Below are 18,542 nucleotides of genomic sequence, written 5' to 3'. Positions count from 1 at the left end.
CAATGAATAAGGAAGACCGAAGAAGAATTGATGCGTTTGAATTGTGGTGTTGGCAAAGAATATTGAATATACCATGGATTTCCAAAAGAACGAACAAATCTCTCTTGGAAGAAGTACAACAAGAATGTTCCTTAGAAGCAAGGATGGCGAGACCGCATCTTACATACTTTGGACATGTCAGGAGGGATCAGTCCCTGGAGAAGGACATTATGCTTGGCAGAGTACAGGGTCAGTGGAAAAGAGGAAGACCCTCAACGAGGTGGATTGACACAGTGGCTGCAACAATGAGCTCAAGCATAACAACGATTGTGAGGATGGCTCAGGACCAGGCAGTGTTTCGTTCTGTTGTGCATAGGGTTGCTATGAGTCAGAACCGACTCGACGGCACCTAACAACAACAGCATGAGATAGAAGGGTACTGGATGGAGCAGATGGTTTGCACTCGACTAGTAATCTGAAGATTGGCAGTTCAAACCTGCTTAGCTGCACCATGGAAGATGGGCTAGTGATCTACTTCCGTGAAGATTACAACCAAGCAAACCCTACAGAGCAGTTCTACTCTGTAACACATGGGGTAACCATGAGTTGGAAACTTGATGGTAATGAATTTGATCTTTTTTTGGTTTTATGAGATAGGATTGTTCATTAAATATTTTGGGGGTCATTCATTATGGATAATTTTTTTTAACAACAAGGTAGAGTAAACCTCAATATATTTTAGCATGTGTGCTGCTGAAGTAAAGTGAAGCACTGAGTTAGCAAAACCTTTAGATTAAATGTAGGATATGCCTGAATTCTCTCTGATGCACACAGGAACACTACATTATTGAAAGACTTACTTCATTCATAATTTTTGCATTTTTCTGCGCCAGGACCATATTCATTGAGTCCATCAATGTGGAATACTTCAAAGTGTCTGGGTGCTGGCGGTACTTCTTTTCACTTATAATCTCCATGGCTTTCTTGTTTTTCTCAGCTTCCAAGGAACCCAGAGGGAGCCATCCAATGCCCTTCATGAAGTCGGCATAGTCAGCTTTGTACTGATTCTGCAAAGAAGGAAACAGACAATGATAAGACGAAACCAAAGCTTCCAAGAATTGAGTATGCATTTAACTCCCGCTTCAGGTTTCAACCAATAGTATGTTGAACTTCAATCATTTTTAACTTTCAATTTTTATCTTTTTTACATTTCCTTGCAAGAGAAATTTAAAATAAGCAGGAATATCTTTGTGATTTCATTGTTTTTCTCAATGCCTTCATAAACAAAATGTGCTGAGAAACACTAGACAGGTTAATCTGCCATGAAACAATTGTCACAAGGTGACTATGCTAGCCTAATTTACTGCAAATATTCCCAAGTCCCTTGGTTAATGAACGACTTCTAGAAACCCGTTCCTCCTCTCCTCTCACTGCAAGCGTTTGATCACTGAACACTGTCATATCTACCCTGGACGTGCCAGAAACCCTACTGGGACTTTGGGCAAATTTCATTTTTCCCCCCTCAGCTCTGGCACTTCCCTCCAAAACTGCATCATGGTTGCTTTCATTTGGACACTTATATACCTCTCTGGCAATGAATAACTCAGCTTTTACATTCCCAAAGAAAAATATAGGCTCAGCATGGCCTGCCTTTGGTTCCTAACCTAAAATTCACTTCCCCACAGGCCACCAAATGGGCTTTATAGCTGAATTCTTGGCTTTCTACCCTTCTGTCTTCCTCATTTATTCTAAAAGCTACCTCAAACATTACCTCTCAATATTTCACTAGTAAGTAAGATAGGCAATTACAAAGTTAGAAGTACCACATAATTAAAATTGGCTGGGTTTGAGAGCCAGGAGCTATCAAGTTGTTTGATTTCCTGCTTTCCCTTTTACTTGTCTATCAGGAGTCTTTTATGTCCCTCATCCTCCTTGCTAGATGAATTTCCTTCCACACACTCTTTCTGAAGCCAAATTTCATTTGCTGCATTTAGACTTCAATGCTCACAGTAACAATAGTAGAAAATAAGACTTAAGTTTCTAGAATTAATGCTCTTTAGTTAAATAATGGGCTCTAACATGTCAACGATTGTGAGGATGACACAGGAATAGGGCAGTGTTTCGTTCTGTTGTACATAGGGTCGCTATGAGTCAGAATCAACTCAAAGGCACCTAACAACGACAACCAGTTAAAAGAAATAAATTCAACCTCAAAGTGGAAAATAAAACACCTTGTTGGGAAATCGCATACAAATTTCTCTCAGAAACGTAAATTTTTCATTAATTGTAGTCATTCATGATTTGCTTAATATGCACAGAGCAAAAGCTCTTTAAATGTTGTGGCTTTCACATACATCACTTTGGATTTGCATCATATTCTTGGCCAATTCAAGGCTCATGGCATCTGGAAGCATGTTGTAGGTATGGATCACATTCCTGTAGTTGGTGTTGGTGGCCACTTCCTGAGACTTCTTGGCAGCCACCACACTTAACATGTCCACTGGGGTTTGGAAGGATGTCTTGGATTTCTCGTATGCCTTCTTGTATTCTCGGTCTGACTGCATCTTGGCCACCTGCATGAAGTGTACTAGTTTGGGGTCATCTTCTAGACTCCGGAAACCAATGTGTTTCCCTTTGGTTTGTTCATAGGCTTGCTTATATTTGTACTGTGGACAGAAGAGAAAGCATGACGGTGAAAATGGTGAAGAAAAGAAAACAATGTATCATTCACTAGATGTCCTTAGCTCTTCTATAGGTGTAGTTTTCTTTTTTTTAATTTTATTATTGTACTTTAGATGAACATTTACAGAACAAACTAGTTTCTCATTAAACAGTTAGTGTACATGTTGTTTTGTGACATTGGTTATCAACCCCATGACATGTCAACACTCATATTCCTTCAGCCTAAAGGAGGTCCAGTGGAATCACTTACGTCACTGGCGATGTCTCTAGAGGCTTTTGCAGCCTTTATTGGGATAGCATCAGGCCTCAGGTCATACCCTTTCTTCTTTTCTTCTTCCCAGCCTGCTTTGTACAGTTTCTAAAAAATGAAATAGAAAAACAATCACATCTGTTTATTTCAAAGTGGCATGGACAAGACAGACATTCCGTAACTATTCGTTCCCTTCAATCTTCTTCCCCCTGTTTGTTGTTGTCCTCCATCTACTTACATCACTCATGGTGATCTGGTTTACTCTGGAGAGTAAAATATCTGGAGTATCAGGCATGACGTGAATGGTGGTCTTGTCTTTGTTCCATTTTTCAATGTAGCGCCTCTGCAACAAGATCAGGCATATGACTTTGCAGCACAAGTCTGTAAAAATGCTACTAAAAAGAAGAGATTCCACATCCTCATGGTCAAAGAGGTTAAATCAAATACAAGAAATGGGCTGAAATAGCAAGAAGATGGGCTGGGGAAACTGCATATACAACAACAACAAAAAGATCATCAGGCAAGGAAGCCCCCTTCCACTTAAGTGACAAATGTCATTTTGTCCTGGCCTCACAACGGTGTGGAGTATTGCAGTTGTCTTGCAGCCTCAGCCTGGTGTTGAAGGACAGTTTGAGCATCAGTGTGAGAGAGAAGTCTTCAGACATGGTGAAATGTATACAATCCCCACCACCACCACCACTCTCACCGCCAGAAAAATAAGGATGTGGAAGAGAACTCTAGGGGCACTGCCAGGCTCAGTACCCTGAGCACCATGAGTTTCTGTGGCTGAGGCTAGCAGGTGAGTTCTTACCTTATCCATATTCAGTTTGTTCCTTTTGTTGAGTACTTGTTCCATTGTGTCCATGGAGTAGGTGAACTTCAGCTTCTCCGGGTGCTGGCGGTATTTCTTCTCACTAAGTATCTCTCCTGCTTTCTTAACCTTCTCGACGTCCAGCGACTGTATCGGGATCCAGCCAATCCCTTTCATCCAGTTGGTAAAGTCAGATTTGTATAGGTTCTTTACAACAAAAAAGGGAAATTTCATTTCAGAAAGGGTCAGGCCTTGAGTTCCTTTTGCTAGATGATTTCGTCATTATTTAAAAAAGAAAAAAAAAAAAAGGCACCTAAACCTGCTCTTTCCTCCCTACTGTCATTTGGGAAATGTTAACTATAAAAGGAATTGCACACATGGTGGTTTTGAACAGGAAATCTTGATCTGACAATTGCTTTGAAAAACAATTTTCTAGGGGAAAAGAAATGAAAATTTAACTGAAAGGAGTCATACCCACCCCAGCCTATGATACATAGAGTACATCCCATCTTCCTTTTCAGTAAGGAAGAGAATTTTACACTGGAAGGGATATTATACATCACCCATTTGAACCTCTTGATTTTTCCCCAAATATATGATATACTGGTCTAACAGCCAACTTTTTTTTTTTTTTAACATATAATGATAAAATAAAGTTACATATCACTCAAATGAGTAAAAAAAAAATTTTTTTTAACATATAATGATAAAATAAAGTTACATATCACTCAAATGAGTAGAATCCTAAAATTTCAAATCCTAGAAGGGATCCTTAATGACAGTGAGTCTCATTGGATTGAGGATGGAGTCAGTGGAGTTTCGTAGTTCTTGTCCCTGGAGTAAGTGGAATTCCTAGTTCTTGTCCTGCCTTCCTGCTGGCTGGAAATGGGTAAGTAGCCCTATGCCGACACATCTGCAGACTGCTACGTACATCGCTCTGAATCTGCATCGCGTTCCTGGAGTGTTCCACATTCATGGCGTCTGGCAGCAGCGTGTAGTTGTGGAAGGGCTGTCTATAGTTGGTGTTGGTAGTGGCTTCCTGAGATTTCTTTGCCGTTGTCATACTGACCATATCCAAGGGTATGTGATACCTGGTCTTGGTGGCTTCGTAGTTCTTTCTGTACTCATGATCTGACTGTAGTTTAGCCACATTCATGTAGTGAACCAGCTTAGGGTCATCCTGAAGACTGAGAAATCCAATTTGTTTGCCTTTGGCTTTCTCATAAGCCTCCTTATATTTGAACTATATGGAAAAGAAGGGCAGACAGAAGTTTGATATGGTAGAACATAGAAAATACTCAGCTATATATTAAACTATAATAAACTATATTTATTAATATTAGTATTGGAAACCCTGGTGGCATAGTGGTTAAGAGCTATGGCTGCTAACCAAAAGTTGGCAGTTTGAATCCATCAGACATTCCTTGGAAACCATATAAGGCAGTTCTACTCTGTTCTATAGGGTACTTACTATAGGGTCATTATAATATTAATAATATTAATAATATTAATTTATACTTATATCATTTTATATTAAATTTGTAATTATTTACATCAAGTATAAATAATATCTTTTTATATTAAATAATATTAAACTATATTTATATAACAAATTAACTGAAAGCCAAATTCAGTCTGAATTTAGGTGAAGTCTAAGTTTATACGGTTTTGAAAATTTTTTCAAGTGTTTTTAAATAAACAACTAGCAAACTATCTTTAATGGATGGTTTTGAAAGCTGCTCTGGGAATAATTAAGAATTGAATGATTTGTAGTTTACATATAATTTATAAGTAGATTCTTTAAATATGCTCAAAAGTTCCTGAAGGGTTCATTTATTAAGTATTTGATGTGTATTTATTTATTTATTATTTTGTTTCTATTGCCTTATAAAGTATTTGCATAATCGTAAGTAAATTTTAGCAATGTCTGTGTACAAATTAGTATACTGGACTCCAAATGAATGAGTTTTTACTCTACCAAGGTATTTATTATATCAATTTACATGAAGAATATAATTTAAAAAATTTTAAATTAACTAATTAATTAAAATTCTCTAATTTAATCTATAATTATTCCTGGCTGTCATCAGACATTTTTCTTTGTTGAAATTACAAAGTCAAAAAAATTGTATTCTTTTCAAACATTTGGACACTGTTTTGATTCAGTAATATTGTAGTATACCAAGACTCTCTTGACAAAATCTAAATAGAAAGCAGTATCCACGTTACTAACAAGAATACTAACGAGAATTCCAAATATTTCAGTTTTGAAAAAAAAATTTCTTCTTTGTAGTAACTATATTTTATTTAAATTATATAAAATATTTTAAGTGAGGCAATATTTTAAAAAAGAATTGGCCCTTAGGATATTAGGAAATATTTTTACATTATAATTTCCTTATTTGCCACCTAATTTAGTTCATACAGCCTCATACACATATAACCCAAAAACATATAAAGATTTTAAAAATATACAGAAAGAGAGTCTACTACTTTCGAATCAGACTTACATCACTAGCAATACTCCGTGAACTTTTTGCGGCAACTATTGGAATAGCATCTGTTCTCAAATCATAGCCCTTAGCAATGGTTTTCTTCCAGTCTGCTTTGTAATGAGCCTTCAAAACAGAAAATATTATGTCATCATTTGACATAATTAAAAAAGGAATAAAACAGGATGCTAAAATCTTTCTTATAAAACATGTCACTATATATCCCTTTCTATTCAGAAAACTCATGGAATTAGGGCTATTAGTTCTTCTTCTATGTGTCCTTTTAAAAACATCAGCAAACAGCACTGTATGCACAGTATGATCTCAACCTCTTTAAAAATGTATGTGTTTACATAACAAAAAGACGGAAGGTAATGCTTTGAATGCAGGATAACAGCTAATTTTTTTCTTTCATTATTTTTTATATTTTCCAAATTTTCTCTAATAAGCACGCACTTCTTATTTGTAATGAAGCATTTGAAACTTACCGAAAAACATGGAGATTAATATAAAAAATTCTGATGTGATACCAGCTAGCTTTAATAAATCCTACTGTTTTGCTTGTATATATTACTTACAAATTAGAGAAAAAAATTAATAAAACAAAAGCAAAAAATAAATAGTAAAAAAATTTATTTGGAGTCCAAGGAGAGCTGAAAACTTTGGGAAGAATGAGTAAGCCATTTTTTAAGAAATGAATAATGTTATTCAAGTTTGATTGTTTTTAAATTAAAATTTATCAACTTAAAAAAAAGTGTATTTAAACATCATCAATAATTAAGTATCTAGAATACCCAAGAGAAAGGCTAGTTACAGAAATATGTTTCTGAAGGTAATTGCACTAACCTATTGTGGAAGCTCTAATAAATAACTAAAACAAAAGTTTTAGAAAACAAAGCTTATCCTTACTACAGACTATGCATTCCTGCGTTTTCCAATCTTATCTACCCATTTTGTTGCATTAATAATAATAATAAATGCTGGTCATAATCCACTGAATTGATTTCATCACCCACTAATGGGTCACGACCCACAGATTAGAAAAGTCTGTGGCACAAATGGTTAAGCACTTGACTACTAGCTGAAAGATTGGAGGTTCGAACCCACCCAGAGGCACTTGACAAGACAGGCCTCGTGATCTGCGTCTGAAAGCTCACAGCCTTGAATATCCTATGGAGCAGTTCTGTTCTGCACACATGAGGTTGCCACGAGTCAGACTCAACTCGACGGCAACCAACGACAACGGCATTAAACAACATTTTACAGAGCCCCCTAGTCTCATGTTCTGCAATAAGGATTCAATCTGGAGACTCAGAAAAAACCACATTCACTTTGTTTCTCTGAAACTTCTCAGTCTGACAGTTTCACAGAACTGGAGAGGAGCAGCTGTCATAAGCAAAACTAGACTGGCACCAGGCCAAATACTCACCTCACTCAGGTTGAGAGCATTGACCTTGGCCTGAATAAACTGAGGCAATTCGGGGTCCATAGTGTACTTGTGTTTCAGTTTCTCCCCCTCCACCTTGTAGTTCAACTAAAAGGAAAGAAGGTAGCATGCAAATTTCATTATGTCACAAAATGACATACTGTGTTTCATCAAGCTCTCACTCTTTATAATGAAGGCTATCATTTCTGCTTTTCCACGTGCCAGGTAAATACCTAAACCATCACAGTGTAAGGGCTCTAGTAGACATAATCATGTATTCATTCCACCAATATTTTTTGACAGTGCTGTGTGCTGGGTATGGTGATAGGTTTGGCTTTTAAAGTGGTGGAAAGGGCAGACCTGGTCCCTGCCTTCATGGAGCTTGTAGTCCAGCAGGGGAGACAGACAATAAACTCATGAACTATAAAATATAGCTAAAATTTGTGATGTGTGGCAGATGGAATAATTGTAGGGGAGTAATAGGCTGGTCAGCAAAGGCTCTCTGAGGAGGTGACATTTATGCACAAACTTGGAGAAAGCGCAGGAGAGAGAGGCTGACTAAGAACATTCTAGGGCTGGTAAAACACCCTTAGTCTAGAAAGAGATTGGCGGCTTCAGGGATGAAAGTCGCCTGGTCATGTGACTGGAGGGAGGACAAGGGGAATAGACTGGAGGGGGAAGCAGGGTCCATGGAGTGGAGGGACTTATGAGGCAAGTCAACAAGTTTAGATTTTAAGTTCAAGGAGAAGTTATTAAGGGGTTTTAGTATAAGAGTGACATGATTTTATTCATGTTCTAAGATGATCTTTCTAGTTGTTGAATGAGACCTCAGGAAGAAAGCCCAACTAACAGGTCATTATGGTTGTCCACCAGACAGGTGAAGGGCAGAGGCATGCTCAGACGGGAAAGCTGAGAGATATTTAGGAGCCTGACTCAGCAGATGAGTGACTGCCTGTTTCTGGCTTGAGTAACTAGGTAGATGACCATGGCATTTTGGGGGATGGAAGGACAGACTACAGCAGGTGTACAGTTTTTTTCAGCTAACTGGAAAAACACGGTAAGAAGTGAGACCAAGGTCAGTACAAAGGAAATCTGACAAAGCGACACCAGCTATTACCACTAAAATAGAATTAATCTTTAAAAGTCTGTGGTAATGTGAGGGCTGCTACAGGTAACAAATCTACAGGTAACCCTCAGATCTGAGCCAAGCAAAGCATTCTCCACTTTCCAAGACCTGGGGGCTTAAAACACAAAAAGTCTTCCCTTCCTTGCCTTTTACTTATCTCTCTCTCTGGTGAAGGTATTTTAAAAGAACTGTGAAATTACCACAAGAAGCCCTGGTGGCACAGTAGTTAAGCACTTGGCTGCTAAACAAAAGGTCAGCAGTTCGAACCCACCAGTCGTTCCATGGGAGAAAGATGTGGCAGTCTGCTTCCATAAAGATTTACAGCCTTGGAAACCCTATAGGGCAGTTCTACTCTGTCCTATAGGGTTGCTATGAGCCAGAATTGACTCAATGGCGATGAGATGAAATAACCCAATGATATGACGCACTGAGCATAGTAATTAGCTCCTGACTGAAAGACTAAGAGTCCCAGACAGTCCTGGGCTCAGAAATGAGGCCCCAGATGACTCTAAAAGCAAACTGCTTATCTCCTCCCATGAAACTTCTCCCTGAGAGCCTCTCAGAACAGGAAACTATTACGTAAGGGGATTAGGACATTGTGCCTTCTACCCAAGCAGCTAGACAGAATTATTGCAGCTCAGAGTAATACATAACTTATTTGGTAATTGACTTAGAATCACAAACAACAATAGTAATGCTATCATTTTGAATGCATAATGGGTAGGGGTTTCCTTTTGACTAGCACAAACTCTCTGCATTTGGAATATAAAGTGGGTTTGGAACCCTCCTCCCATCTCCGCGTTTTTCCTAAGCAAGATCCAAGCTGCTTAAAAAGTAAAACCTGTTATACCTCTGAAAGCAGTTTATTTGCTAATATAGATGCACCTTCACATATTAAACTAAGAAAGATGTCGGAGTGGCTCGTTTGCAGGGGTTATTCATGGACAAGCATTTTTGAAGGGAAAATGCTTACATCACTCAGCTGCTTCGTGTTCTGCTGAGCCAAAACCATACCCATCGAGTCAGGCACACTTGTGAACTTGATGGTGTCTGGGTGCTGCCGATACTTCTTCTCATTTAATGCTTCACCTGCTTTCCTGGCTTTCTCGACTTCCAGAGAACCAATAGGGATCCATCCCATGCCCTTGAAGAACTGGTTGTATTCATCTTTATATATATTCTGTAAAAGAGTAATTGCATATGAGGAGACATCTTAGAGAATATTCAAGAGATGTTTCTGAAATCTGCAATTCTATCCCTGAGAAACAAGTAACTCTTTTCAGCATGCTTATGTCTGTAATGGAGCTCTTGATTATGTCTGTCACAGAGCTCATTACCTGGAGCTTGGTAATAAGATAAAGCAATTCTGCTGATAGAGTGCATTATACGACACCAAAGGGAACCTACGTTGTATATTTCCATGAGTTCTGCTAAAAAAAAAGTGTCTCTTTTGAAAACAAATTGAGTTTTCTTTTTTATTTTCACTGAAGACGCTAAAACTTTTAGTTTCATCCAAAGCCTCTCTGTAAGTCCACACTGTCCACCTAGGGTATTCCTGATCTCAGCTGGGGAGAGACATTTTTACTGAACAACAGTGAATGAACACCATTTCTTTCCTTTACAGAGGACAGTTCTTCCAGAAACCTGGCTTCTGCAGAAGGAAATGCCCTGAATTTTAAACACCCTCTTTGCGCAGCTCTCCATGAATCATGCTGCAATCACAAAGCCTTGATGGTTCATTCTAGGTGACTCATTCCAGAGATTTACATGGATGAGAGTGTAACCTTGCATTAAAAAAAGAAAAAAAAAACTTTCCTGAATTCAAGAAGAATAGAGAATTCTCCTATTTTGTATTATACATCTATTACCATTGAAGCCAGAGCCCTGGTGGTGCAGTGGTTAAGCACTGAGCTGCTAACCAAAAGGTTGGCAGTTTGAATCTATCAGCTGCTCCTTGGAAACCCTATGGGGCAGTTCTACCCTGTCTTATATGGTCGCTAGGAGTTGGAATTGGCTGAAAGGCAATGGGTTTGGTTGGTTTTACCACTGAAGCCAGCCCACTAAAAGCACACGCTCCCTCCTGTTGAGAATCAAGGTGGCTTGCATAGTTAGCGGAATATGGTTTTATTTTTGATCCATAAAGAAGATGTCATAATCATTATGACGTAAGGACAGAAAGCAAAAATACAGCTTGTATCTCATGCTTTTGTTAATCTTTCAATAATGAGCATTTATTTTAAAGTGCATTAAAAAAATCTTATTGGATTCTGAAGCCTAATAAAATAGAAATGATCATCCCTTAAGTACACACGTCCCTGGGTCTGTTATGCTACACATACTTACATCACTCTGAATTTGATTCACATTCCTGCTATGCTCGAGACTCAGGGCATCAGGTAGGTATGTGTAATGATGTAACGGCTGTTTGTAGTTGACATTGGTTGCAACATCCTGGGCCATCTTTGCAGCTGTAATGCTGACCATGTCCCCAGGGGTATGATAGCTAGTTTTGGTGTTCTCGTAGTTTTTCTTGTATTCACGATCAGACTGCATCTTTGCCACATTCATATAATGGACTAGCTTGGGATCATCTTGGAGACTTCTGAAACCCACTTGCTTTCCCTTTGACTTTTCATAGGCTTCCTTGTATTTATACTGCAGAGAAAGAATTTGGTTAGCAAAGCTCTAGGCATTTATAACAGTTGGTGCAGCAATTATATTCAGACACAAAGGCACTCAGAACATTGTGACTTTCTGGAAGACTGTACTGAAAATACAAACCAAACACCCCTCCAGAGTGTTTAGAGGGAAAGCATTTATTCCAAACACTGCTGGGGTTTCGAGGGGGTGTCATGATAAATTCTGAACAAGTTTCTTTTCTTTGCTATGAATTCTATAGATTATTTGCACATAGAACTTTTTAAAAACCACCTGAATGCTCACATTTAATATGAACATGGCATATTAAAAATATAAAACCAGTATCTCTTGGTTTCACAGGGATATGGATTACTAACCCGATGTTATTTCACACGACTGAGTATTAGAAATTGTTGAGTAATTCTTCTGTTTTCTATTCCCATTGGCCTAGTGACACATGCACAAAAGGTGCAGAAGAGAACTCCACATACAAAAAGTTTACACTGAGATCCTTCTGGGGCGAGGAGCAGAAGGCCTCGGCTTCAAACCAGCTCATTCTGATTGTAATCCTTGCTGCGAATTCGCCCTTCCACCACCAAATATACTAAATCTGAATCTACATTTTAACAAGATCTTTATACCTGGGGATCTTGTTAAAATTAAGATTCTGATCCAGTGTATCCGGGGCTGGGAATGTAAATTCTTAGAAGGAATTCGAACTGAACTGAACCGGTTTGAAGCCCTGCAAAAAACATTACTGTGTTTGTTGTCTCAGGTTGACCTAATATAGTTAAACAAAAACCCTCTTCTTCCCAGGTGGCACCAATTTAAAGGTAGTGGGGTCGTTAGCCACCCCATTTCTCAGCAGCTACTTTTCAAGCTTGCTGCTGAAGCAGCTACAAATGAATTAAGGAGGCATGATGTAAGGGCAAGAATTGCTGTGGGCTTCTCCCGTCAGTAAAAACCTAATGGCAAAAGCTCTGCTGCCAAGGTCGCTCACTGCTGGGGTCAGCAGTGGGAATGTAGATAGAGCTATACAGTAATAGGTCAAAACCTCAATTTTTATACAAGAGAATACAAGTCCACCTAAACCCTGCAGATACTCTGTGCCTGCCATATAAGCACTAATTTACAAACAAGGGTTTAGCCGGTAAAAGGGATTATCAAGTAATTTCTAGGCAGGCTAGAAAAATCATTGCGCAAGTGCTGAAAAGTTGATAAAGTCATACTTCAGGCTTTCATTTTCTCCTTAAAATTAGAAACATACTTCATAGTGATATGCGTTATATGTAAACCTTTGAGGAAGACATTTTCAGTATATGTCTACAAGAAAAACAGGAGAGTTCTTATACCCCATCACCAATGTGGTCTGTATACATGGTTGCTTTCTTTCTTCTAGACTTTTCTAAAACCAAGATTGTAGCCCATGGAATGGTGCGCGAAAGTAAAGCGTGTGTTTTTTGAAAAATTTATTTTTCAAAGATAGGATTATGTATAAATGTAAATTTTTCTATTACACATGAAATGGGCATCAATTTGCCAGAATCAAAAAATTATATTCTAGCAGGCTTTTTCCCATTTGGCTTATAAAAATCTCTACGTTGTATAGAACCTTTTTCTAATTTTCTTATTACAATTGTGATGCAGGCAGTCAGTCATCTGAATTTAATGTGTTCCTGTCAGTCAGGGTGTTCCCACTGAAAATGAATGTGGGCTGCCAGGGAAATGTGTCAGGGAAGGTAATTTGGGTGATGAATCAGGGCGAAAGCTGCTGTCAGATTCATGACAGCTCTACCAAGTAGGGTCAACTGGAAAGAGCATAAAAACATTGAAAAGGTGACAAGTTTTCAAAACAATAGCTTCTGTAGAATTTGAATGTCATTAATTCAGCTTATTGTTTTCAATGAGGTATCTTTTAAACAAACACACATTTGATAGCTTTTGGAAAAGCCAATCACCCAAATTTTACCCAAAATTTTTACTCACGTCACTAGCGATGTTTCTTGACGCCTTGGCTGCAGTGATGGGAATAGCGTCACTCAGCACATTGGTGCCCTTGGCTATTAAATCATGCCAGTCCCGTTTATAACATACCTGGGATGGAAAAGCAAAAAGGATATCAGTATGCTGTGTATTAATCAGCTAAAGGGATTCCTTAACTGCTGGGATTGTTTTGTTCTTTTCCAGATATAAGCTAAAGGAATTCCCTAGAGCACATGATGTTTTAGGAAGTCACATTAATAAAGCATCACACTTTGTGCAGCATAAGATCATTGGACTCCACACTAATTATTCACCCAAATCTGGTTTAGGTACGTATCAAAAAACCAGCAACTGGTTGCTGTCCAGTTGATTCCAACTTATGGTAACCCCATGTGTGTCAGAATAAACTGCTCCACAGGGTTTTTTCAATGGCTGATTTGGGGGAAGTAGATCGCCAGACCTTTCTTATGAGGTGCCTCTGGGTGAACTTGAATTGCCAACCTTTCGGTTAGCAGCCAAGCATCTTAACCATTTGCACCATCCAGGGACTCCATATACTGAAGAGAGATATTGAAAACGAGAGCGGATCCAGTAATGAAGGTTTGGGTAATCATCACATATAAGGACTAATGGAGAAAATGAAGTTGCTCTGTCTTATGAAAGGAGGATCAAGGGAAGATCAGGCGATCAGCTTTAAAAATTTTTAGGGCGATTGTAAGAAAAAATAATTTAATTTATTATTATTTTTTATTTTTATGAATGATAACCTGTTCCACGGACAAAACTAGAAAAACTGCGTACAAGTTTTAGGGGAATAGATTTTTGTGTGCCATATAAAGAAGAATGTTGTATTATTAGAGTTGTCCTACTCTTGAAAAGGTTGACTCAATAGAAAAAGAACCAGCATCATGGGATATGCTCCAACAGCGCTATGCAAGTAATTTACCTAAATAATTATCCAGGTCCCATCCTACTCTAAGATTTTATCATTTATTTTCAGGTTTGCATTTTACACCCTTTCAAAGACCCCACTCACGTCACTGATATTGTAAGCATTGCACTTGGCCTGGAGAAACTGAGGAAGATCAGGACTCATGGTGTATTTATGCTTCGCATCTTCACCTTTAGCTTTGTATAAGATCTGAAATGCACAACCACAAAAACAAGATGTATTACAGGTAGTGCAAAAAAGAAAATCCATTAATTGCATACTTAAAAGCAAACTTAAAGAAGTTATTCCCCAGCACAGACCCCCACTATTTCTATCATTAAAAATCATTAAAGACATTTTCCTATTTTTAAAAAACCTAGGCTTCTTGTTTTCTTTAGAAACACCAAGCTTTGCGTATTACAATAGAGAGAAAAAAAAAATCTCTAGCAAATAGAAATCATTGACTGCCAGAGATGAATGGAAAGTAAATTCAAATGTGAAACTCAAACATGAATAACATAATTCATCAAATCAGATAAATTCATTCTTTGCCAGTGGAGTTTATAGCTCTTAAAGGTCCAAGAATGAAAATGGTAGAGTGAGTCTTTCATTTCTGCTAAAAACTTTCCAATTACCATTGTTATCAGTATAATCATATAATGACTTTCTCATAATATTAAGGCCCTTATACATGAATCCAGCACACTCAGAAAGTTTATCATTATAATAAATATATGAACAGATTATCATATTTAACTGGTTTTGCCATTTTAAAGAATTATATACACTTTTCACTGAAAGACATTAAAGTATATAACGTAACAATGTTATTGTACCTCTTGTTGGTAATGAAAAATAAATGAATTGCTTAACATCTAAAACTAAAACAGAATAGGAATCACAAGCAGATTTTCCATCTCTTGTCGTTTATTGTAGAAACTCCTTTTTCCCAAGCATGACTATATGAAATATCATATGTAGACTGGTGTGTACGTATCACAAGTAAAGTCTGACATGGCTGATATTCCAATTAACCCCCAAATATTAAGCAATTGCTTCTAGGAACTTGTGTCAACTGAGGTCCAAAAGTGTTGAGTAAGTATGTAGCCTGATGAAATCTCACACCATCCCACTCTGTCATTCACATAACTTTTATTACAGTATATTGTTATAATTGTTCTATTTTATTATTAGTTATTGTTGTTAATCTCTTCTGTGCCTAATTTATAAATTAAACTTTATCATAGGTCTGTATGTGTGGGACAAAACACTATATTTATGGGGTTTGATACTATCTGAGGTTTCAAGCATCCACAGGGGTCTTGGGACATATCTCCCACAGGTAAGTGGGGATTACTCTAATTATATATGATGAATTCTGAGGAGCAAACACATACATTCATATGTATAATAAGTAGAATCATTATATCTTTGTACTAATGTTTTATATATGAAAAGCAAATACGAGCAACTTAATATAGAATTCAATAGGATGAATTTGCCACAATAAAATGGCTGGGATCTAAACTTACATTCTGTGCATATGTGTGGTGTGTATATGTGTGTAATACTGAAGTAGAGATTTTTGCAACATGTCAAATTGATCCAAAAGCACAGTACTTCAAGAGCAGTTAAAAAGGAAGAAATTTTAAAAAGGTAGGTTAAAAAGCAAAATAAAAGAAAATGTTAGTGCCAAAACTAAAAGTAATGATAATTTATTTGTAAATTAAACTAATAAAATAATTTTAAAATAAAAAGTGATTGGCTCAGAAAAATAAGAATCTTGAGATGACATTTATTTTTTAAAAACACCTCCCTCCACATCCTGTGCCCCCTTTCTTTTGCAGTACTCACATCGCTAACTTGCTGAGTGTTCTGTTTGGCCTGAACCATAACTGGAGAGTCGACGATGCTGGTAAATTTGAGGGTGTCTGGATGCTGCCTGTATTTCTTTTCATTCAGGGCATCTCCTGCCTTTTTAACTTTTTCTAAGTCGAGACTGCCAATAGGGATCCAGCCAATGCCTTTCATCCAGGAGTTATAGTCTTCCTTGTAGGCATTCTACAGCAAAGAGAGAAAAGAGGAGGTGAGTGCCCAGACAGTGGTTCCTGTCCTGGCAGGCTCTGAATTTGGAGGGACATTTTCTCACCAAGTCAATGTCACTTACATCGCTCTGAATGTGCATCATGTTTTTAGACAACTCCAGGCCCATGGCATCAGGCAGGTAGGTGTAACGATGGAGAGGATGCTTATAGTTGACATTGGTGACAGCATCCTGAGCTTTCTTAGCTGCTACAATGTTGAACATGTCACGAGGTGTGTTGTGCCTGGTCTTTGTCTTCTCATAGTCTTTTTTGTATTCCCGATCTGATTGTAGCTTGGCCACTTTTACATAGTGAACCAATTTTGGATCATCTTGTAGACTTTGGAAACCAATCATTTTCCCTTTGGCTGTTTCATAATCTTTCTTGTATTGAACCTATTACAAACCAAGATGGACATATTTTAAAATGTAGTTATGAAGATTTTACTAAACAATAAGGCCATGTTTTGAAGCAATGGAGCTTCCCAGAAATCACTCTACTTAAATAACAAAACAATTGGATAATCAATTACATATATTTTGAAATACAGCCAGGTTAAAAAAAAAAATAAAGTTATTTAGAGCCCATTTGACTGGCTGTAGCTGCTTCTGCCACCCCATCTGAGAGAGGTTGGGGTAGCGGTGTTACCATAATTCATATCAGTGACAATATAAATCTCTATATTTTTCCTTTTCAATTAGACACTTACAGAGAAAGATGAAAAAATAGATACTTCAAAATCCCTACCAATTATATTGTACTACTAAAGAAGCAGACCCCCAAGTAGCTGGCTACTTGATTAGAAGAGAATTTTTATTTAATCTTTAGATATTCAATGAAAGACTCAGAACCAGTAGTGGGTAAAACGGTGCTGAATAACAAAGTGAGGGGAATTGAGCTTCCTTGGCGAGACCTAGAGAGAATCTAGAAAATTGAGAAACAGAGATGTGAGGGAAGGGGTAGGTATGTGTGAGAAAGAGACAGAGAGAGAAAGAGAGGTCAGCAACCTGCTGGAGGATAGCACCCACAGAGAAAAGAGGAGGCAGAGAGAAATTCTGGGTGGCAGGACTTTAAGGACAAGGACCTTATTATTCAGTCTTAACATATTCAAATATTCACATTGGTATAAGTAAACCTCACCCTCATTTCAAATAACCAAAAAATTACGTTTAGGACTTGAGGAGAAGTAAAAAAGATGGTGTTATGTTCTATCTCTAGGTCATGCAGAGCAGAAAGAGAAGTAGGCCCAGAGAGGAGATGGCAAGTAAGCTAAAGAGGCCAGCTTTGTACAAACCAGGAGCCAGGGCGAATCAGAAAAATGAAAACCTCAGAGTATTTGCAGAAATCATGGGGGAGGATGTCCTACAGGACAACAGCTGAGGGTCTGAACCAATTTTATTTAAACCTCAAAGAGCACAGTGGTGTGCTGGCATAACTGGATATCCATTTGCAAAAAAATGAAACAAGACCCATACCTCACACCGTGCACAAAAACTAACTCAAAGTGGATCAATGAACTAAATATAAAATCTAAAATGATAAAGATCATGGAAGAGAAAATAGGGACAATGCTAGGAGCCCTAATACATGGCATAAACAGTACACAAAACATTACTAACAGTGCACAAGCACCAGAAGAGAAGCTAGATGACCAGCAGCCCCTAAAAATCAAACACTTATGCTCATCCAAAGACTTCACCAAAAGAGTAAAGAGACAGCCTACAGACTGGGAAAAAATTTTTGCCTACGACAGTTCTGATCAGCGTCTGATCTCTAAAATCTACATGATACTGCAAAAACTCCACAACAGAAGGACAAATAATCCAATTAAAAAAAGGGCAAAGGATATGAACAGTACTTCACCATAGAAGACATTCAGATGGCTAACAGATACATGAGGAAATGCTCATGATCATTAGCCATTAGAGAAATGCAAATCAAAACTACAATGAGATACCATCTCACCCCAACAAGGCTGGCATTAATCCAAAAAACACAAAATAATAAATTTTGAAGAGGTTGTGGAGAGACTGGAACACTTATACACTGCCGGTGGGAATGTAAAATGATACAACCACTTTGGAAATCTATTTCGTGTTTCCTTAAAAAGCTAGAAATAGAACTACCATACAATCCAG

At 37.8% G+C, this 18,542-nt stretch overlaps 1 protein-coding gene across 29 annotated transcripts in view; it reads right to left on the bottom strand.

Annotated features, from left to right (window-relative positions):
• Window positions 1–18,542, bottom strand: part of NEB (nebulin) — a 216,183-nt gene that overhangs the window by 162,010 nt on the left and 35,631 nt on the right. For all 29 annotated transcript variants that reach the window (XR_010322314.1, XR_010322315.1, XM_064287138.1 and 26 more), the window contains 14 exons: window positions 16,488–16,799; window positions 16,175–16,381; window positions 14,426–14,530; window positions 13,393–13,500; window positions 11,110–11,421; window positions 9,740–9,946; window positions 7,644–7,748; window positions 6,233–6,340; window positions 4,654–4,965; window positions 3,723–3,929; window positions 3,150–3,254; window positions 2,912–3,019; window positions 2,334–2,645; window positions 840–1,046 (listed from right to left, as the gene is read on the bottom strand). Coding sequence is in view for 27 of the 29 variants with exons in the window: in XM_064287138.1 (XP_064143208.1) it covers window positions 840–1,046; window positions 2,334–2,645; window positions 2,912–3,019; window positions 3,150–3,254; window positions 3,723–3,929; window positions 4,654–4,965; window positions 6,233–6,340; window positions 7,644–7,748; window positions 9,740–9,946; window positions 11,110–11,421; window positions 13,393–13,500; window positions 14,426–14,530; window positions 16,175–16,381; window positions 16,488–16,799 (2,715 nt within the window). In the remaining 2 variants the exon portion in view is untranslated. The remainder of the gene's footprint in view (window positions 1–839; window positions 1,047–2,333; window positions 2,646–2,911; window positions 3,020–3,149; window positions 3,255–3,722; window positions 3,930–4,653; window positions 4,966–6,232; window positions 6,341–7,643; window positions 7,749–9,739; window positions 9,947–11,109; window positions 11,422–13,392; window positions 13,501–14,425; window positions 14,531–16,174; window positions 16,382–16,487; window positions 16,800–18,542) is intronic.

The sequence above is a fragment of the Loxodonta africana genome, chromosome 6, assembly GCF_030014295.1.
Source record: "Loxodonta africana isolate mLoxAfr1 chromosome 6, mLoxAfr1.hap2, whole genome shotgun sequence".
NCBI lineage: Eukaryota > Metazoa > Chordata > Mammalia > Proboscidea > Elephantidae > Loxodonta > Loxodonta africana.
Note: the sequence above shows the minus strand (reverse complement) of the source record. Positions and strands in the feature narration are given on the sequence as shown.